Source organism: Petaurus breviceps, unplaced genomic scaffold, assembly GCF_028583685.1.
Source record: "Petaurus breviceps papuanus isolate PSGF00001 unplaced genomic scaffold, PetGlider_PUasm1.0 90845, whole genome shotgun sequence".
NCBI classification, from domain to species: Eukaryota; Metazoa; Chordata; class Mammalia; order Diprotodontia; family Petauridae; genus Petaurus; species Petaurus breviceps.
Window position 1 is genome coordinate 21,758,669 of NW_027187359.1, and position 23,100 is coordinate 21,781,768.

Sequence of the window (23,100 nt, forward strand, 5' to 3'; positions counted from 1 at the left end):
GTGTCAGTCATATGGTAAGCACTTAATAAATGCTTGTTTCCTTCTTTCCTCCAATTATTGAGAAGTTTTCCCCTTAAATCAAACTTAAATTTACCTCTCTGCAACTTTCACCCACTGTTCCTAGTTCTTCCCTCTGGACCCAAGCAGAAAAAATAGGATTCCTCTTTCCCATCATGACAGCCTTTCAGACATTTGAAGATTACTAACTATTATGTCCCACACTGTCTTCTCTTCTCCAGGCTAACCATCCCCATTTCCTTCTACTGATCTTCCTGTGTCATGTTCTTGAGGCCCTTCACCATCCTGGCTGCCCAACCCTTTTTGCTCCCCGTCTTATCAATGTTCTTTTTTTCTTTTCCTTCTTCTGCATAATAGTAGAAGGCAAACAAAAGGAAGTCAAAAGTAATTGTCATTACAGAAAAGGTTGTGTTTGTCCTTCATTTTTATTTATTTATTTTTAGTTTTCAACAATTACTTCCATAATCAATGTTCTTCCTACAATGAGAAGCCCAGGAGTAAACCCCAGTATTCCAGCTATGGCCTGGCAAGGTAAAATACAACAGGACTGTGACCTCCTTAATCCTGGAAGCAATGCTTCTCTTAGTGAAGTTCAAAATTACAGTTAATTTTTTTTTTTGTCTGCCTCATCACACTGTTGCCATATTGAGCCTAGAGTTGACTAAAAATTCCTAGGAGTTTTCCAAACTGCTACCTGGTCAATAAATGAACTTTATGAGTTTGTGTGGGCAAAAAATTCATCATCTTGTGGCCAAACAAGTGATGAGTCTCTTTCAAGTTAATTAGATTTGTCTGTAGAAAAAGGATATGTAGCTGTGATATGGTGCCAAAAGCACTGCTTCTAGACAGAAAATTGGGGTTCAAATACCGATTCTTACAATCTGTGGAACTTGGGTAAGTGGCTAAACCTCCCTAGGCCTTACTTTCTACATCTGTAAAATGAAGGGTTTGGTATATGCAGCCTCTGAGGTCCCTTTCAGCCTTGGATCTACAATCCTATGATCTATTTACCAAGCCCATAGCAAAGGTTTTTTCAGCTTGTTCAGAATGAACATCAGGCTTCAGATATCTGACTTAATCTTTAGAAGTTACCTCCAATGCCAAGATGAAGCACAGGAGGAAGACTTTAGTAGACAATGTCTAATTCTCATGATGGAGACGTGAGACATCAACATTCTTAGGGCCCTCAAAGACCATCTAGTCCAGCCCCCTCATTTTATAGATAGAGATACTGAGGACTAAGGAAAGGAAGCCACTTATCCAAGATTGCACAGATATGGTATATGGCATATGATTCATAGAACCCTGTGAGTCTAGATTTAGAGGATGTTAGACTCAGTGGCCTCTGAAGCCATGGTCTCATGATCCTCTCTGTACCTAAGTGCTATCCTTGTAAAATGGAAAGAATGGACTAGGTGACCTCTGAGGTCCTTTCCAGCTCTATGATAAATCCGTGATCCTATGAGCACTCACTAGGATGCAATAAGGGCAATTGTTGCTCTGGTGTCTATATGTTGGACCATATCTACTCTGAGCTTCCTTCTTATCCAAAGAGTCTAGGACTTTATGCTATGGGACTGTCACTATAGGAGGCTAATCCTATGTGCTCATACTCAGTGCTATGAAGGTGTTTTCATACCCTCGTGGAAAGGCTCCTTAGCAGATACACTGACTCTCCCAATTGTCAAGCTCAGGTTTGAGAAGATGTTTTGCGCATGCACTGTTACCAGAAAGGTTCCTGCAAGGAAAGGGTTGAGAAGATGAAGAATCACAACTTGTATGTAACAATTCTACTTACATTGACTGGTGAGATAATTTTCCATGCCTTTGGTCTTCTTGTCCATTGATGGTAGTGCCTGCTTCTTCATCTTAGTTGCTGTGGCTGAGACCCTAAATAAGGATGGACCCTGAGGGGGCTTGCCACTATGGGAGTGGGAGAATAGAGAAATAGCTCACAAAGGTGAGCCTCATTATCACAACGCAAATGGTCCTAGAAATATCTGTGTTATGCTGTGCTTGTGTGTGTTGTTACTTTAAATATGAGCCTATGTTTAAAAAAAAAAAGGTAAATTTTTTATAGTCCCCCCAAGGCAGATCTGCCTGAGCGATTTCTCTCTACTCACCCCAGGAAACACATGGGACAAACCAGCAGATGGGAATCCATCGTGCCTTTATGAGCTCCACATTTATCAATTCATGAGCATTTCTAGGGCAGCAGCAGGGTGTCTGGCCAGCTGCTACAGAGAACTCTTGGGCTAAGACTGCAGGATCAAGCTAATACCACTCCTACAATGGTAGGTGACCCACATCTCCACCACTATCCGTTTTGTGTGCTGTGCCCAGGACTGGAAATCTTCACTGCCTCAGGATAGGATTACCTGGTTCAGGTTCCCTGGAAAGTAATGGCCTCTTTCTCTTGCATAATAATCATAGCTCCTCTTAAAATAACACTCTAAGATTTACAAAATGTTTCATATACATTATCTTGTTTGATACTCACAAAAATCATGTGTCCAAGTAGATATTTTCATTTTATTGATGAGGAGATTGAGGCTCAAAGAGAGGTTAAGTGAATTGCCCAGGGTCACATAGTTAGTAGTGTCTGAGGCAAGAATTTGAACCCAGGTTTTCCTATCCATTACACCATGCTGGACTTCACCATACTATGCTACTTTGTGGCCCCTAGACCTTTACAGGCTGTTTAGCTCCTGAAGATAGGAGGGCCATGGTGGAGAAACTAGACTTGGATCAGTAGACCTGGGGTATGAGAACACTAAGAAGAAGCTTGACTCAGATTTTATCTGCAGAGAATGACCTAAGATTATGTTCTGTCTTCCACCCTAAAAAAACACAGTAGTTGAGAATTTACTAGGGGGTCTAAACCATATCCTTTTATCCTATGTGAATAGCCAGAGGTGTCCATCGCCCTAGTCTTTCTAGGACTTTCTCCTGTTACACAACTCTGGCATTAAGGTTTAAACTGCACCTAGTTCTAGTTAAAACTAGCTGCTAAAACTCTAGCAAGTTTGCTGATACTGCATAGTTATAAGTCCCTTCTTCCTCATCCTGAGTTGGCCTTCCTGGTTAATTTTTAGGAACCCCCTCCTCCCCTTTTTCTATTGGTTCATGCTCCCTGTCCCCTGGGACAATGGGGTTGAGGGAGTTCATTATGTGACTATTACCGCCTGTATCTGTGCATAAACTCTCCTATGTTTTATTTGACTGCTTCAATAAACCATTCTATCCCATCATAGTGTCCTTGTGTGCCATTCACCAAAACTCCACCCTAAATTTTCAATACACTGTAGCTCCAGAGGAGGGGATAGAGGAGAAATTTTAGGCTATGTAAAAGCAAAAATACATCAATAAAAAATTATTTTTAAAACTTCTAGTTCTAGGTCATGAATTCTACAAGATTTTCCCCATCAATATCACCATTTTAAAATTAGCCAATAGAATCTCTGTGTCCCTTAACCTCTGACCCACATGTGACCATGACCTCCGATACAGTCCTGCCCAAGAAAATAGGAAAGTTACATATATGTTGCTGTTACATACATGTCTTGTGACACAAGAGTCCCTTCAACATTCTCTGAGGCCCAAAGGTCTCACACAAGTCATCTCACAGCATGGTACACACAACTTCCCCAAGAACAAATGTAACAGAAGAAAACACAAACAAAAATGCATAGGAGAAGCCACTAAGGAAAGTCATACCCCTGTGACTGCAATGCTCTCACAATCTTTCTCTGCTTTCTGATGGCTTAGCTAGTACAATATGAGTCAGCTTAATAGCTTGGGCTCTCCCTGCTTTTATTATCTATATCTGGGCAGCTTCAGAATAGAAGAAGGGTTGGTGTATTCCTAGGACTAGTGGCAACAGCTGCTACCTTCCCCATCCCTCTTGACTTCCCTGACCCTGTCTCTGCTGACACCCTGACCCATCTCCCTCAAAGCACTCCAGAAATCATCCTATGTATTTTGACTTAGTTATGTTTGAAGGCCTTCTGTTAAACTATAAACTTCCTGAGATCAGATACTGTCTTGCTTTTTATTCTGTGTATAGGACACCTGGTATAGTACTGATATTAGTATAGTGTTGATCAGGCTAGGAGGGAAAGTGAAGAAGATTCTTTAAATCATCATGCATCATTGCTCCTTATCTTTTCTTCCTCTTCATAAAAGCAATTTTTGAGTATTTTCTAGGTCTTCTAGGCTACAGCAGTAGGTATGTTTAGAGTTTGGGTTTTTTTTGGAAAGGGAAAGGGCAATATGTTGATGCAGTTGTGCCACTTGAAGGAAACCCACGAGACTTAAATCTGTCCTTACAGAAAATAATAAATCTGTTATTAAGCATATCATAAACTCTTGCCATTATTCTGCAGCCCTCTCTTTGTAGAATGATGTTGGTACTCTGGCTCATCAAAGGAAAATCAATGGTAGGGCTCAGGTTGCTTCAAAACACATCAATGGAGCAAGCATCTGTAAATTCTAATATAACATACCCTTAACTGTTTATTTAACACAAGGTTTTTAATTAAAGCGATTGACATGTTAATATAGCCCATACTTAAGTGGGATAAAATGACAAGTTAGGGGGGCAGTAATGCAGTAGAATATCCTGGATAATATCAGGAGACATAGATTCTAGTCCCAGCTCCGCAAAGACAAGCTTAATGCCCTTGAAAAAGAAAGCCCTTTCCCCTCTCTCTGAACTTCATTTTTTTTCCACCTAAAAATTAGAGGGTTGGATTAAATGGGCTCTAAGTTCTAATAAAGAATGTTGACTCTTTGATATTAAAGCAAGGGAACAATAAACAAACATTACCTTTTTCCGGAATGCGGATGCTATAAACCTTGGATTCTTTCCCCAAACACTCTTTCACATAGGAGAAGTTTCCATTGGCCCCTGTCACTTCAAATATCAGCTCCTCAGGGGACCCCTGGGCCAAAGACACATTAATAAGAAGATCTTGTCCCAGTTCCAAGTGGTCAGAAACCCAGAAGGCCTGAAGACCTGACAGTGGCTCAATGATATGAACAGTGAGGTTTCTGGAAAGTTTAGAGTTGGTGGTGTTGCTGACTGCCCAAATTTCCAGACGGTGAACTCCTGGCTGAAGCAATGTCTGTGCTGTGCTGACCAGGGTCAGATTATGTGGGACAACCCCTTCCTGGATGGAGGATTCTGTCAGAGTGATGTTATCTGACAATATTGTATAAGTTACCCCAGTTCCTAGGTGGGAGAAGAGAACTTTCAGTAAAGTAAAGCAACAAAGCACGTCATTATTTATTTGTTTCCTTTGTTACCTGTCTGTCTGCTTGTCTATCTAGAACAAGCCTGTACAGCCTGCAACCACAGGCATGCCAAAGGATTTCAGGTGGCCCACAAAAAACCGCAGAGGATATTTTCCTCCACATTTTTCACAGGCCACCCAAAATCCTTTGGTGGGCCGCAGGTTGTGCAGGCCTGATCCAGACAATGGGTCTCCCTATTTCACCCAGGCTGGAAGTGCAGTGGCCAAACAATGTAAAGTCTTATCTTTATATTCATCATCAGAGAAACGTTAATCTGCTTTTTTTTTCTGACCTAGGCTGGTTTGCTCCTCCTTAGGCAGCCAACTGACCCTCAGCTCCTAAGTGAGACTCATCATATTTGTCCCAAACTCAGTGAGATGCCAAATTGGGGTTTAGCCCTACTTAAGCTCAGAATTCTTTAGCTCAAGCCTCAGCCTCCCCTAGTAGAAAGTACATGCTCCTACTCCCAGTACCCTATTGTATTTTCAGGTGCTTGTAGTCTAAGTATAAACAGACCACAAGATACAGATATATGTATTTATTTAACAATTAGAAATTTCACAAGCTAGAGTTCTATTTATATTCCTATTGTCAGTGATCATAATTTGTTAGTTTTAAGTAAGACTGATTAAACCCACTATGAACCATGAATAAATGAAAATATATTAGGATCTTACATCTTGCATTGCATAGCAAGGACTCAGGGTCTCCAAATGTGCTGATGGGGCCTTTTCTAGAAAATCTAGATTAAAGCAAATTGTGTTTGTGTATTTCCTTCTGTAATATTTTTATTAAGAAAAACTTAATATTAAGAGAGACCTCAAAAGGCAAAAGACGTTTAGCTTAAGCAAAGTATGTGGAATTGGGGAAAGAGAAGTTCTATTCATTTGCCTTGGTGATAGAAGATTATGGGCTCAGCTGGTGGGGCTTCTCATTGTCTACCCAGCTGGCTGCTTCTCTGAATTACAACTAAAGAGCCTGATTATAGCAGTATGAAAAACCCCTTAAAGCACAAACTGATGAAGCCAGAGCCAGTTTATATGTTGATAACTGTGTGTAATTCATAAGATCTTTTGAAAACTTATAGTGATTATCCTTGACATCTAAAGCATAAAACAGAGCCTAAATTCATAAACTTTATAATAATTTGTGCCACCTAAATTAGGAAAATGTCAATCTGTCAATCTTTGTCAAGAAAGTGCATGCACCCATATGTGTGCACACAGATGTCTTCACTTTTAAAACCCCTGTAATTTTTCCTCCCTCTTTTTGATGGTGAAATCTTTCCCTAGAATATACATGATTAAATTCAACCATTGATTCCGGGGATTCAGCCCATCAAACCTTATTCTGAATGAAGAAATAGTTCACAGAAATAGAATAGCGTCCTTGTTGTGTGATTATTATTACTTCCCTCTTAGCATCAGTTTCCTCATTGGTAATTTATAGATAATAATATTTGCACTATCTATCTCCCAGGGCTCTTATGATGACAGAGCTTTGTAAATGGCGTTTGGAAATAGGAGCTGTTGTCATTTTCTATTCCAGCTTTGGCTTAGTGACACCAATAAGAAAGTTGTCATTGGGAAGGTGGTAATTGCTGCCCCCTTGTGTCTATACGGGTCATTCACTCACCTTGGGTAGTACATCTTAACCCTGACACTGTAAAGATGGGCCAGTACTAATTCTGGAATCATTATCTTCCCCCATCATGAGAGATACAAGTATCCCACATACTTTTCTGTACAGAGCACCACCTCTGGAATCAGAGAACCTGACTTCAAATCCCACTTCTGACATTTACTAGCTGCATGATCTGGACAAAATCATAACTTCCCTGGTGCTGTTCCTTTATCTGTAAAATGAGGGAGCTGGGTTTGATGGCTCTGAGGTACCTTCCCTCTTTGTATCTGGTTTGCCTCTGGTCCTATGATCCTGGGTTTAAAAAAAAGTTCAGGGTGGCTAGGTGGCAGTGAGTAAAGCGCCGGCCCCAGAGTCAGGAGGACCCAAGTTCAGTTCCTGCCTCAGACACTTAATACCCACACAAAAAAACTAGCCGTGTAACCTTGGGCAAGTTACTTAACCCCAACTGCCCTCCAAAAGGAAAAAAAAAGTTCACTTAAACATCTATTAAATGAGGGATGTAAAACCCTTGCTAGGTACAGGAGGGACAAAGGCAAAAAAATTTCCACTTTGTATCCATTGTGAGTGAGCTACAAATAGCAAGAATCTTACCTCCATCAAGTTCAACTTGTATCCATAAAGCATTTCCATAGAGGGTTCTGCAGTGGGAGCTGTTTCCAGACTCCCACTGATTAAAACAACCAGTCACAATGATTTTCTCCATCTTGTCTGAGACAGTCACTTGCCTCTGGGCACTCACGTGCCACTCACTGGCTGTACATTCCACGAAAATGGTAAACTCTCCAGGAGACGTAAATTGATGAGTTACATTGCTAGACAAACTACTGGAAAAAAATCAGACATGTTACAAACATCCCACCTGTGAAAATGGGCCTCCATCATTCACTGCACATCTCTGCCAGGATGAAGAGCTGGAGGAAAGAGGCCTGACTGATCAAAGGCCATGCCACCACCAGAAGACAAAACAACAAAACCATGAAATATCCAAATTCCTATGTTTTATCAAACACAGATTTAAACTGAGAATCACAAGTCCTTAAATCTGACCCATTCTTTTCAGAAGTATAATAGGATGATGAGAGGCTAAACTGAATATCACTTCACTTAACTGTCTACTAAGACCCAATGGGATTGGAATCCACCTCAGTAGAGAGAGAAGGAGTCAGTGTGATTTGTTAGAAAGAGTCCTGGTTTAAGAGTCAGAAGACTAGGCTTTAAATATTGACTTTGATACTTACTAATTATAAAATTTGGGGCAAGTCACTCTCTTTCTGAACCTCAGATTCCTCCTCTATAAAATGGAGCAAATAATAATTACATATGCCTTCTTAGTGGGATTGGGAAGGTATTTTTTTAAACCTTGAAATAGAATAGAAATGGGAGCTGCTGTCATTGTCATCATCATTATTAATTATATTTAATTATGTCATAATTATTAAATCATTAAATATATTCATTATAATGATAATAATGGATAATTATAATAATTATGCCAATTTATCTGCCTTGCAATAGTTTGCAGAATATTAAATATAAAAGGGTAATAGCGGAATAATGACTTGTCTCGGGACCATTTCTATCTAAACCTCATTGAAAAATATGAAAAGAATGAGGTAATAATAAATGACAACAACAACAATATTCAGGCAGCTAAGTGTGGCACAGCCCTGGGCCTGGAGCCAAGAAGACCTCAGATACTTACTAGCTCTATAACCTTGGGCAAATCACTTAACTTCTGTTTGCCTCAGTTTCCTCAACTATAAAATAGGGGTAATAACAGCACCTACCTCACAGGATTGTTGCAAAGATCAAATGAGCTAATATTTGTAAGAGTGCCTAGAAGAGTGCCTGGTATGTAATGGATACTATGTAAGTGTTCATTTCCTTCTCCCCCTTCTCCTAATTAAGGAGTGTACCCTCATGGAGAGAAACATGGTTCCTTGAAATTGCTGCTCATCTGTTTTCAAAGAAAACCAGTGACCTCATAGGTGATTTCTTGACTTGCAAGTGAATTAGAGTTAAGTGAGGCAGAATTGCACAAAATCAGCCTCACTCTCTCTTCCAGAGCCATCCAAGTCCAGTGGCAAGACCAAATTCAAGGTGACTATTGGTGGCCCGGAATGCAGTGGATGACTTTGGCATCTTTTATGTCTAACCAAGCTCTCAGAGTTCCATATAAATTCAGCCACCTTCATAGCCGTTGGAGCAAATTGTTCCCATCACCCATTGGTTATCCTCAACCTGGTTTAGCCTGTCTGCAAGACTGCCTTACTGGGTGTGGCTGCTGAGCATGCTATGGCTTTTCAAAGCCACAGGTGAGAGTTAGATGACAGGTGGATACCAGAGATGGATGAGTAGCCCTCACAACAGGGGTGCTAGTCTTCCCTGAGCACCCCATACATCCCAGTTCCTTGAAATACTGATGTTGGGGAATTAAATGGTGACCTGAGAAAAGCAATCTCTTTTTTTTTTTTAAAGCAATTGGGGTTAAGTAACTTGCTCAAGGTTACACAGCCAGTTATTTCTGGGTGTGGTGCTAAGTATCTGAGCCCGGATTTGATCCCCAGGTCATCCCGACACTGGAGCTGGTACTCTTACTCTCTGTGGCCTGGCCGCCCCTGAAAAGCAATCTCTTAATGAGCCTCTGGTGCCAGTTGGGATTGCCAGGACCAAGGAAAATAGAAAAATACCTTTTTCGTATTCTCCTCCAAAAAGCTCATATGAAAAAGAAAACTGGAACATAGTAATTATAGGCAGTATTTTCAGAAAGCAAAAAAGAGAATAATTCTCAGTAATGAAGAGTAAAATGAGCAGAACCAAGAGAACATTTTATACAGTAACAGCCATGATGTTTTAATAATGACATTGAACAAGTTATTTTGTCTATTATAAATACCCAAATTAACTATAAAGGACATATGAAGAAAAATGCTATCTATATCTAGAGAAAGAACTGATAAAATATAGATATGTACAGAACCCATTTATGTCTAATGGTAACCATCTCTAAGGTGGGGGGGGTGTAGAAGGAGGGGAGGGAAGGAAAAAAAAAAGAAATTTACATGATAATTTTGTTGTATATTTGAAAATAATAGCAAGTTGTGCATAGTAGGTTTGCAGCTTCATGTACAATTGTCTCTTTATTGCATTATGTTATGGAAATGCTTATTTTATTCCATAAATTAAAAATAAAATAAAATTTAAAAAAAAAGAAAGCAAAGGAGGAAATCATTCTCTCTACCTAGTAGACTATCCCTATCCTGCTCAAATCCTACCCATTCCATCTCAAACTTCACCTCTTCTAGGAAATTCCCCTTAACATCTCATTACTGATCTTTCTGTCCTTTGATATCCTGAACTATTCACAATCTGTACTACTTCTAATAATATCTGAAATGGTTCTCTCATGTGTTAAGACTATCTCCCTGAGATGATAAACAATTAGAAGCCATGCTTTGTTTGCTTTAATTAAACCTCCAATTGTACTAGCTGATGTGCTTTAGAAATAAAAGTTATCCTCTTTGGTCTTAGTATGGGAGAGTCAACCGACATTTGGTGATAATTTTAAAAGGTCAATTCACAGATGTGTCAATAGATGGCGCACGACAAAAAGTGAATCTCGGAAGCTGAAGCTAGGGAAATGACTGTACTACTAAGAATAATATTATGTTGTCATAAATTTAGAGCTGGAAGACACCTCAGAATCCATCTAGCCCAATTCCCTCACACTACAGATGGTGAAACTGAGGCCAAGAAAACTTAAATACCTTAAATGAATAAGCATTTATTAAGGACTTACTATGTGCCAAGAATCATCACACAGGAAGACTTAAACCTAAGCCCACTGACTTCAGCATCAGAGTGTTGATACTATCTATGTGCCTCACTGCCCTCATGTTTGTTTTATTACTTATTCAATTTTAGTTCTTTGGATTGGTCATTGTAGTAGAAAGAGCACTGGATTTGAGGATCATCGAACCTGGCCCTAGAAGAGATTCTCTAAGAACAAAATCAACTTTTTACCAAGGCACAGATAATTTAAGTGACTTGCCCAAGGTCATACAGGTAGTGAATAGAGATGTCATCTAACTCCAAACCTGAATTCTTTACATTATACCTGTTGCATTATATAATGTACAACAGTATATACTGTTACCTGTTTGACTTGGGGCAAGCCACTTATCTGGGCCTCTACTCCTTAATAAAATTAAGGAGTTGAACTAGATGATTCCTAAGGTTCTTCCCAGCTCCAAATCTGTGATTAAAAAAAAAAAGACATTGCTTTATTCTCACAACAATCTTGTGAAATAAATATTTGGGGAAGTTAAGATCGCCCATCCTCAGACCACATCCAGAAGTCTCAAATAGTGTCAGCCTCTGGGATTCTGGGAAAGGGGAAACAGCTGTCTGAAGTTATAGGAACATATAGCTTATCACAGATATCAGGTACTCCCCAGGCCTATTCAGGAATAGGACATACTCTTTACCTGATGCTAGAGATATGGAGAAAGAAACTAACTCCCTCCATGTGTAGGGAAGGAAGAAGTGTGGCACTGTAGTCAGCACAACTGGGTTGGTGCAGAAAGGGGCAGTTTAAGGAGGGGGGGGGGAGGAAATTGTATAAATTAGAATTAATTCAACAAGCACTCTTCTGGATGCTCTGGCAGTTTGGAAAAGGGCCTATGAATCTGTGAACAGGAGAACAAAAAAGAGAGGCAGGGAATTGAGATGGTGAGTTGGATGAATGAGGGATAGAATCCCCAAATCCCAGAGTGTCGAAGTTCAAAGGGACTTCAGAGATATTTGGTCCAACTTGTGCCTAAACAAAGATCCCCTCTACAACTTACAACAAATGGTCATCCACCTTTGGCTTAAAAACCTCAAGTAAGGGAGGAAGCCCGTTCCACTTTGGACAGTTCTTGTTGATAGGAAGTTTTCATTGACATCAAGCCTAAATTAGCCTTTCTGCAACTTCTCATTTCTCCTGGTTCTACCCTTTGAGGGCCAAAGAGAAAAATTTCTATTCTTCTTCTACATGACAACTCTTCAAATACTTAAAGACTTATTCTATTTCCCCTAAGTCTTCTCTTCTGAAGGCTAAACATCCCTCAAGTCTTTCAACCATCCCTAAAATAGTATGAACTTATTTGATGCTCTTCACCACTCTGATTGCTTTCCTCTGGATACTTTTTAGTATCTTAAAATGTAGTACCCAAGGGCAGCCAGGTGGCGCAGTGAGTAAGAGCACCAGCCCCAGAGTGGGGAGACCTGGGATCGGTTCCGGGCTCAGATACTTAACACCCGCACAAAAGAACTGGCTGTGTAACCTTGAGCAAGTTACTTAACCCCAATTGCTTTAAAAAAAAATGTAATACCCAGAATCTCACATAGTCTTCCAACTGTGATCTGACTAGGTCAGAGTGTGGTGGCATCATCACTTCCTTGTTCCCAGAAGTTATGTCTCTTGATGAAGATTAAGATTACATAGACCTTTTTTTTTTCAGGTACCATAGCATATTATTTACTTTTTTGGGGGAGGGTTGCTTTTTTGGAGGGGGGAAGGCAGGGAAATTTGAGTTAAGTGACTTGCCCAAGGTCACATGGTTAGTAAACGTTAAGTTTCTGAGACTGTATTTGAACTCAGGTCCTCCTGACTCCAGGGCCGGTGCTCTATTCACTGCTACACCTAGCTACCTCTGCATATTATTTATTAATGTTGAGTTTGTAGTCCACTATCACCCTCAGATCTTTTTCAGATAGCCAATTATTAAGGAGATTCAGTGTTAGTTAAGGCTAGGTATCTAAGGACTTGGTGTAAGCACATGTGGATGGGGAGGAGTGTAGAGAGAAAATGGGGATAGGGGTAGAGAGAAAAAGTTGTGTTGTGTTCTTAGATTGACCCCTAATGCAGTGTGCCAGTATGAGTGATTTATGATAAGGAAATCTAGTAAGCAATTTCATTAAATGTGAATAGCAAGCTTTTGGGCTCCTAGTAGCTTTTTCACAGGAAAAGAGAGAGAACCCCAGAAAGCAAAAATGGATCTGGAATATGAGGTATACTGGTAAATGTTTAATAATTGACTCTCCAGAAGGAAAATAAAATTACCCACTACATACTTCTAAGTTTAATAGGCATTATTCACATTTTCTCCATCTCTTCCTTATGTCTAGACAATCAATAAAAAAATAAATCAAGCCCCAATTTGTAGCATTTGCTGATTTCTGTGGTGTAAATATTGACACTGAAAATTTAACAATCTGCTTTTGGGAATCGGTTTGAGCAGGCTCCAGTATATGACTGGGTATGAATAGTTCTATTAGTTCATGACAAATAGTAGCCCCCTGATAACTCTTTGTGAACTCATCCCTCTTTTACAGGAAAAGAAAGTGAGGCTCATTTAGGTTAAATGATTTGCTCAAGGTTATACAAGATCCAAGCAGCAGTCAGAACTGCAAACTAGGTCTCTTTCTTCATGCCCTTTCCACTAGATGACAGTGTAAGACCCAGCAGCCTGAGGGCTTGGGAACATGGGGAATATTGCTTATCTGACCCTGGCTGGGTAAACTACAGGCTAGGCCTATGGAGTGTGACCATGGTGAGTTTCTAAATGGTCCCAAGAGCTATGGGGCCTCCTTTTCCTGCTAACCATTGTGCTCAGCTGAAGCCAGAGCCTACAGGACTCCCAGACCCCCGGAAGAGGAGTAGAAGGACAGAACCTACTCCATCCCTAGCGGTGCTGGGGAATCTGGAGGCATCCAGGATAGCTCAGGCACAGCTCTTGGCACAACGAGTTTAAAATTTGAAAGTAACTTAAGAGATCATCTAGTCCAACCACTTAATTTTTTATAGGTGAGGAAACTTGAAACTCAAGAGACATGTTCAATTGACACAGATGAATTTAGTGTCAGAGCTAAGAGTCAAAGTCAGGTCTTTTGACCCCCAGTCCAAAACACTACCTACTCTACCACATTTTTCTTCACTCTGCACCAGGCTCTGCACTTCTCTGGAAGTGCCCCTGTCTGTGTAGGGAAGCTTCCCACCCCATTCCCTTCAGCTCCCTTTTAAGTATGGTCTTCCCCATTAGACCATAAACCCCTTGAGGGAAGGTACTATCTTCCTTCTTGCCTGTACTTGTATCCCCAGCACTCAGCACATAGACTGGCATAGAGTAAGCATTTAATAAATGCTTGCACATTGCGTAGAACTTCTGGTGGAACTAAGAACCCCTGTGAGTGACCAGAGGAAAGGTATTTGGAACTAAGGAGAACCCTACAATCCATCAGATCTGAGGAGTATGATGTGGCAGAAAGAGCAATAGATGTGGAGTCCAAGGAGTTCCAATCCTGGTTACCTGTGTGACAATGAACAAGTCACTTCTCTAGGTTTCTGTTTCCTCATCTACAAAATTAGGGAGACTGGACTGAATAATCTCAGATCCCTTATAGCCCCAGATCCTGTGGAGGTCACTCTAGACTAGGGGTGAGATTTCAAAGCCCTGTGATTCTAGCTCAAGAACAGGCCTCTTTCTGCTCCTTCTCCCTAGTACCCCCAAACAGATGCATGAATACATGAAGTGGGGCAAATATCAGAGCAGACATGTTTTGCTCAAAGCAGAGTTATAACTAGGAATATTTAGTTGCACTAGGAGAGGGCTATCCCCCCATTCATAGGGGTTGGGCCTTAGGAGAGGGGTTCCACAGCGATGGCCTGGGAAGTGGGGTAGCACAAGAGAAAACCAGCACAGAACCCTGCGGTGAGACACAGAGAAAACAGTTGCTACTGAGAGGAAGCATACCTTCCCGTGGAGGAAGTGTTCCCATGCAGAGGAGGAAGAATGCCCCTCTAGGCTTTGGCACCCTGGTGCAAAGCCCCATTTTCCTCATGCTAGTTACAGCTCTGGCTCAAAATATATTGGCCATGAAATAGTGCCCATGTCTACCTGGGATTTTTTTGTTTGTTTGGGGTTTTTGTTGTTTTGTTTTGCTTTTTGGAGGGCAATTGGGGTTAAGTGACTTGCCCAAAGTCACATGGTTAGTAAGTGTGTCAAATATCTGAGGCCACATTTGAACTCAGGTCCTCCTGACTCCAGGGCCCATGCTCTATTCACTGTGCCACCTAGCCACCCCAATCTACCTGGGATTTTTAAGCAGCCTTAGGTCTAGTCAGCAGCAGAAATAAGTGACTGGTAGCTATCCTGCAAACATACACTGCTAAATGTGGCCCAGTTTTCACTTACCTTGGGGGATAATATGGATCAATAACTGTACCATCACCAGTGTTGATAATGCAGGACAGGTTTCCAGTATAGGGTGAGAGCAGCCACATAAGGGAGATGGTGATATTGTCAGAGATGAAACATGCATTAGGCACAATCACTTGCAGACCTGTGAAACATGGGAAATGCTGAGCGTCATTGTGATGAAACTACCTTCCATATATTTAAAAACTTCTCCTCTGTCCAAACATGTTTGAAAATGTCCAGAAGAGAAAGGCAACGCCCTTCTTAAAAGCACCTTGGAAGAAACTTGGAGCTTGCTAGGGTGGCCAATGTAAGAGCTTAAGCAATTTGCAGAAAATTAACTTTAATGCAATGAGGCCTCTACAATTAACAGAGCCGAATGATCACCAAATTTTCTTTATTTCTTTAAATCTTGTTCTCAGGTAAATAACTTATGATTAGTGGTTAAAGGTTTGTTTTGTTTTGTTTTGTTTTGTTTTGCTTTTTTGGAGGGGAAAGGTAGGACAATTGGGGTTAAGTGACTTGCCAAAGGTCACACAGCTAGTTTTTTGTGTTAAGTGTCTAAGGTCGCATTTGAACTCAGGTCCTCCTGACTCTAGGGCTGGTGCTCTATTCACTGCATCACCTAGCCACCCCTGATTAGTGGTTAAATATTGATGGGGGTCATTTTAGTAGACAAATAAGGGAACAATCTATGATTGTCATCAGTGTAAGGAACTCCTTTTGTAAGAACACCTATCAACACAGATCACAGACTCTGTCTAGAAAATAAGTCCTAGGAAACTGCCTGAGAAATACAAAAGCTAAGCAATTTGACCGGAGTCAGACAGCTAGTAAGTGTTAGAGAAAGGAATTGAACTCAGTCTTCCTGGAATCTTTCTGGATTCTAAGTCCAGAACCTAATCAACTATGCCATACTGCCTTTCATTATTTTAATAAATACTAATAATTTTTTAGAAATTGCATGAATGACTGGTCTATAGACCAACCTTTATGCATTCTTTTTTTACTTTTTATTAGAAGCAGTTAGATGGTACAGTGAACTGAAAACTGAACTGAACACAAATGCCTGGAGAATACAAGGACACACCATTTCATCATCACTAGTAATGACAGAGGTTAGCTATGGGATATAATACTCAGGAAGAAGCAGGATATAATGGCTTTGAAAGAAATGGATGCTTTTCTTTGGAGTTATAAAGTCGAAGTTTTTCAGGCAGAAATCACAGTGAGCACGTTTGTTTTAATTAAGGATCAAATAAAAGGAGGGCTGTCTGAAATCAGAGGTGACATGTTTTTTGTTTGTTTTTTTTTTAGTAGCATAACTTCTGTTTGTGATATACCTATATGCCATATGCCTAGGTATTGTGTGCCTTTCTAAAATAAGCCTGGAGGGCGGCTAGGTGGCACAGTGAATAGAGCACTGGCCCTGGAGTCAGGAGGATCTGAGTTCAAATCCAGCCTCAGACACTTGACACACTTACTAGCTGAGTGACCAAGTCACTTAACCCCAATTGCCCTACCTTCCCCCTCCAAAAAAAGCAAAAAAACCCAACAACCCACTTTCATGTAAACTTGAGCATCAAAGATCAGAATGGAAAAGAAGGTTAACCCAGAAGGTTAACCATCCTGGTAGCCTAAAGAAATTTTTTCCTATCTGGAAATAGCCTATCATTAACTATTTTATAGAGATTAGAATAAAAGATATATAAGAACCCAGGTACAGAGAAAAAGTAGCTAAGTCTTAACAGAAATCTCCTTTATCCACACAAGGACTAGAGGAAGGTAGTATCCTGGAAGGAGTGCTAGAGTCAGAAAATCTGGGGTTCAAACCCAGACTTGTTGATGTTTAGTGAGAGGAGGTACTCTGGGAATCAATTGGTCATCCTTTTATGAGTCACAGAGCTACGCTGGCTTGTCCTTTCACCCCCAGCCCATTTAGATCACTCACCTTCGACACAGTGGTATTGGATCCAAAGGTAACTGCCAAGAGAAGGGCACATATCTCCAAAGAATGCCCTATCTGCTGCCACCTGGCATGCCTGCAGCCCATGGCACTGTCCTGGGAGTATCGTAGCCCACAGGGACAGGTATGACATGCAAGAAAAAGGGAGAACAAATCAAAGATTTTTTTTCCTCTGACAGTTACAATGAATCATCATCAATGAAGAGGGAAACCAGTTGTGCCAAAGGCAGAAAGAGTATTTGTTGGCAAAAGGGGAGTTTCAAGGAACACAGGGGAACCCTGATGGACACCTGCCCCAGAAATTCTACAAAGGAAGTTGGATCCACTTCAGTTAAGAGGGCCTGGAGCTAAGCTTCAGGGGGTAATGGGAGATCTGCTCTCAAAACTCTTTTGTTCAGTGGCATGGGGCACCTGCATGTTAACAAATTAATAGTTTTGTCAGAGTTCTATATTCACAGAATCTCAGAGTTGAAAGAGAACTCAGAGACTATCTAAATCAATTCTGTACCTGTCCAGGAGTTCCCTCCTTAAAATCTCTGACAAATGGTCATTCTGCCAAAATACCTCATTGAGGAGGAATCTGTCAATGAGAGGTGTGCTGGTAAATGCTGATCAGATCTCTGGGAATTAGGGAAAAAAACCCAAATCCAATAGCAATGTTCCTATGATACCTCTCTAAGTTTAACTTTTATTATAACTTTCTCCATCACTTTCTTAAATCCAGATAATCAACAGAACAATAAATCAAACTCTGATTTGTAGCACTTGCTATTTCTAAGGTGTAAATACTTCCCCTAAAAATTTAACAATCAGGTCGTCTGAGCCACAAGAGCTGGCTCCAGCATACCTCTTTTCCCAGTGAGGCCATTCTAATTTGGATATTTTAACTGGAGGAAAATTTTTCCTTACTTTTAATTGGCAACTTCTACTGTCTTAGTTCTACTCTCTGGGGTCAATCAATCCAAGTCTAGGGCCTCTTCCACATAATAGCCCTTCAAATATTTTAAGATAACTTTCATGTTCCCCTGTCTTCTTTTTTATGTGAGAAATATTCCTACTTCCATCAATCAAACCTCATATAGCATTTTCCCTTACCTTCTAAGCTGTCTTAGCCTGGACACATTCCAACTTGTCAACATGTTTCTTAAAAAATGGTAGCCAGAATAAAACATAATGTCCTAGTTGTAGTTTAACCCTTGTTCTGCACACTCTGCTTCTCAGTGAAGCAGCCTAAGGTAGAATAATAATAAGAAGAATACAATAACAATAGCTACCATTTATATAGTGCTTTAAGGTTGCAAATCTCTTTACAAAAATTATCTTACAATCCTGGAAGGTAGATGCTATTTTTATCCCCACTTTACAGATGAATAAATTGAGTCAGACAAGAGTCACTCAGCTAGTAAGTGTCCAAGACCATATTTGACATAGGTCTTCCTGACTCCAGGCCCAGCACTCTATTCACTGAGCCACGTGGTTGCTTCTACCATTAGCCTTTTTGGCTGTATGTTGTGCTTTATAGAATCACAAAATTTTAGACTTGGAAGGGATGCTAGTGACCATGAAGCTCAACTCATCATTAAAAAGAAATCTAGCTTTTTCTTAAAGACTTTCAGTGAGAGAAAAATCACTACTACCCAAGAAAGCCCATTCCACAAAGTTTTTTCTGGCATTAAACCTAAATCTGTCTCTTCTTTGCAATTTCTATTCATTGCTGTTAGTTCTGCCTTCTATGGCCAAACAGAACATGCCCGGTCCCTCTTCTACAGGATAGCGCTTCAACTACTTGGAGACAGTAACCATGGCCCCCAGCCTTCTCTTCTCCAGCCTGATATTCCTCATTCCACTACTGACTTATACTGCACTAAAAACACCATATCTTTATCCCCATAAACTTTTATCTAGTTGCACCTCTCACTGAGCTTATTAATTAAAATCTCACATCCTGCTTCTAACATAAAGAATTTCCCTGTCACCCATGTTACTCTGGGACAGAGTACCCCCTTCATACATGAACCACAGATCAGTGTCCCCATTATATCTGTCCCCCCAGAACAGAGTGCTTCTGTCAAATACTCTCCTTCCATGGAAGGGTGTTGCTGACATAATTGTTCCCCTTAGAACAAAGTTTCAGTTAGAGTTTCACCTGCTATTTCATCTCGAATGCTGATCCCACCACACTCTTCCTCTTGCTCTGCAGGCATAGCTGCATCCATGGTGCAGTAATAAGGAGTCTGCCGTCCATAGAAGCCATAATCAATCTGAATGACTTCTCCTGAGCCACAGTGCATGGTGGCATTGGAACCTTCACAAGCTAGGCTCTGGCCAAACCCTGTGGCCAAGGAAAAAAAACTTCTGTCACCACAGTTAGGAAGTCCAGGTTGCCTATATAAGGACAGAGAGGCAGCAGGTTCTGTTAAAAACTCATAGGAGGGTACCTATTCCCCTACTGGGATGCCTACAGCTATAAAAGCTGATGTAACTGCTTCTGGGCTAGTCAGGTCTAAATTGGACCTTCTACTGCAGAATGTATTGTGCTGGCAGGAGAAAGAAAATGAATGCCAATGGAGATCCTAGAGCAGTGCAACTCTAGGGAGTCTAGTTTTTTTTTTTAACTTTCAATTCAATTCAACAAACATTTATTAAATGTCTACAATATTTAAAGCTTGCTGAGAGAAAGTGAGGAAGGCTCCTAGCATGCAGAATGGAACCCCTCTGATTAACCTAGGGAAGGAAATGGATAAGAGTCACACAGGATGGGCAAGTATGGCACTGTGCTAGGCACTTTCACTAGATAAAAAAGACATTGTGTGTCTTTTTTTAATGTTTCTTTTGTGCTATATGGATCTCTTGAGTCAGAGGACATGTATTTGAATGCTAGCTCTACTACTCATTGCCCATATGAGCTGGGTCAAATTTGTTCACCAATCATCCCCAGCTTCCTCACCTATAAAATTAAGGATTTGCAGTAGATGGCCTTTAAGATACATTTCAGCTCCATGATATTATGCTCGCTATAGAGAATCTCAAGTCTTGGGCTTTGTGTAAGCTTCTTGAGATCTTTAGCACAGAGAATACCAAAAGGGTTAGGTAATGATAACTCCATTACCACATGATCATTAATTATTGTATCTTTGAAAATACTTTCTGAAGGTCAGAAGGGAACATGGACAAGCAAGACAGTTTTTAAAGTAACATGTAAAACGTATTACATATGTGTGTAATTTTTTAAGAAAGAAAGCAAGAATCAAATGGAGATTCACAGTTTCATACAGAATCCCTTTTTTGTGTCTTTCTTTCTGTATAGAAATGTTCTTTTTTTGCTGTTTAAGTTCAGAAAAAAAATTTTTTTTCAAAAAAAGATTTTCTGAGCCCTTCTCTTCTGACCCCTGAGCCCTAAAATTAATACCAGAATACCAAGGAAAATATTTTCTTCCCTTCTAACGCTGAAGGTAGAACCCAAGTCAAGTGATCAAGAGTGGCAGGAGGTGGTTGTTCAGCCTCTAAGACAGAGAATATCCCCATCAAACATGTTACTCTTGGTCAGCTTGTGGTACAACAGGAATCAACTTAGGTAGCTTCACTGGTAATCAGTAATGAGCGTCACTGCTAACTGAGCCTATAAATGTTCTTCTTCTCTCATTCTAATTATAGCAGAATTGAATACTCCCCTCCTTATCTGGGTGACCTGGTTTTTAAGATATAGCCATGGACCTCTACACATCCGGCAAATACGGTCTTTGGGGGCAGGAGGGGGAGTATATATATATATTTTTAGTTTGCCTTAGGTTGGCCAGACCTCCAATGGAAGAGAGAAGACATTTATACATTAATCTGTGGGGAAGGAAGGAATCAGCTAGTACCAACAACTGTGATGAGAGCACCAAACTCTCCCAAGTTCCCCAAACTGCCTACAACCAGCTTATAGTAGTAGCCCAGCTTATAGAAGTAGGTAGCCCAGTCTTTTGGCCTGGTTTTCCTAAAATAGTCAGGAATGTTGGTGCCAGAAATATAGGTAGCAATAGATTGAAGATGATGAATAAGGAACTAGGAATGGCTGAATATCTCATGCAGAGATGTAAGTTCATAGGCAAAGAATATTACATAGGAATAGGCTAAACACAAAGAAGGACCCCAAAGCGTTAGCCAAAAAAAGAGCCAGGGATCAGAAGTCAGATTAGCCATTAAATTAGGGGTTGCAGAATCACAGGATCATAGATTTAGAAACAAAAGGAATCTTAAAGGTCATAAGGCTAAAGCCTGACATTCTATAGATCAGGAAAATGAAGCTCTGAGCAGTTAAGAGATTTACCTAAAGTCACACAGGTGATACAGGCAGAACTGAAATTCAAACCCAAGACTGAGCTCCAAAGGTAATACTCTTTCCCCTATATCATGCTTTACCAGTACTTGAAATCAGAGCTGGGCAGTAATAACAGTCAGGTGGCCTCATAAGGCTTTAGAAATCAGAGCTATGTCAAAGATGGAAGGAGATCAAAAGTCTAGGATCCAAGGAAATAGTCTGGACTGCAAGGGACCAGAAACTAGGCAAAGAGAATGGGCACTGCACCAATAGTAAGTGAGGACCTCAACACCAGGCCAACACTCTGCCTTAGCCAGAGAAGGACTAGCTGGGCACTGCTGCCACACTCCACCAGAAAAGGGACTGAGGCGTGCCAGTAATGAGGCAAATCTTCGGATGGGGTGAAGGGTACTGCAGAGAAGAGACTGGTTTGAACTGGGAGTAGACAAAGAGCAAATCAAAAAAGCAGGCCTCCAACTGCAGAAAGAAGACTCTCTACTCCTTAACCCTCGCACATACATATTGATCTGTGGGGCAAGAATTTTTAAATCTTAAATTCTTTTATTTTCCACTAATTCAAAGCTATTTCTAAAGTGCCAAGATTCAAAGGATTGAAACTGGTTTCCAGAGCAAGAATAAAGAGCCAGGAATGTTGATCTGGGTATTAACATATAGAGAGAATCAGGGAAATGACATTTTGTCTGCCTCCACCTGATTCCCCAAAGCAATAGTCATCTGTACATCATCTCATATTGTAGTCCTCACTCCTGGCAAGGGCCGGCAGGATAGTGAGCAGGGTCTGCCAAGTCCCTTCCTCACTCAGCCAGGGACTGAGAGAAAAGCAGCCTCTGACCAACCCCAGTGAAGAAACCATCAACCTTGGGCAGGGCATAAGGGACTGATTTTAAAACAATGACTCCACTAAAGTCCTCCTCTGATACCTTATCAAGGTGTAGAAGTGACCTTGTCTTCTCAAAGGCTATGCCACCAGAGCACAAGCTCTTAAAGCCCTACTAATCTGGAAAGGTTTATAGGGATAGACTATATATTACATATGTGCATATACACACACATATATACAAATACATATGTAGCTACATATATATGTGTGTGTGGTCATAGTTATATAGTTTTATATTTGTTGCTGTTGTTCAGTCATTTCAGTCATGTCTGACTCACTGTGCCACCTAGCTACATCATAGTTTTATATAGATCTTATATACATGTGTATATATATATCATAATACATAATAATGCTTATAGTTTACATTAACATATGATCATATATAGCATATAGCTATATCACTAACAGCTTACATTTATATATTGTACAAAGTGTTTTACATATATTACTTCATTTAATCCTCACAGTAACACTGTCAAGTAGATGCTGTTATTATCTTATTATCTCTTTTTCACAGCAGAGGAAAACCGAAACTGAGAGAAGTTAAGGGGTTTGCCCAGGTTCACATAGCTAGTAAGTGATGGCAGTGCTCCAGGATAGAGCTCTGGTCTTCCTAACTCCAAAAATCAACTTAGTTCAGTTTATCAACAAGTTGGCTTCAAAGGGAGGCATACTGGAAAGAACACTGGTCTTGGAGTCAAAGGACCTCCATTCAAAGCCCACCTTTGTC

At 40.5% G+C, this 23,100-nt stretch overlaps 1 protein-coding gene across 1 annotated transcript in view; it reads right to left on the reverse strand.

The window, feature by feature from the left end:
- LOC138149208 (polycystin-1-like protein 2) overlaps positions 1 to 23,100 on the reverse strand; it is a 124,762-nt gene that overhangs the window by 100,990 nt on the left and 672 nt on the right. The window contains exons 2-7 of the mRNA XM_069072232.1: positions 19,310 to 19,495; positions 17,149 to 17,259; positions 15,195 to 15,342; positions 7,549 to 7,781; positions 4,847 to 5,251; positions 1,658 to 1,756 (exon numbers count right to left, since the gene is read on the reverse strand). Coding sequence (XP_068928333.1) covers positions 1,658 to 1,756; positions 4,847 to 5,251; positions 7,549 to 7,781; positions 15,195 to 15,342; positions 17,149 to 17,259; positions 19,310 to 19,495 — 1,182 coding nt within the window. The remainder of the gene's footprint in view (positions 1 to 1,657; positions 1,757 to 4,846; positions 5,252 to 7,548; positions 7,782 to 15,194; positions 15,343 to 17,148; positions 17,260 to 19,309; positions 19,496 to 23,100) is intronic.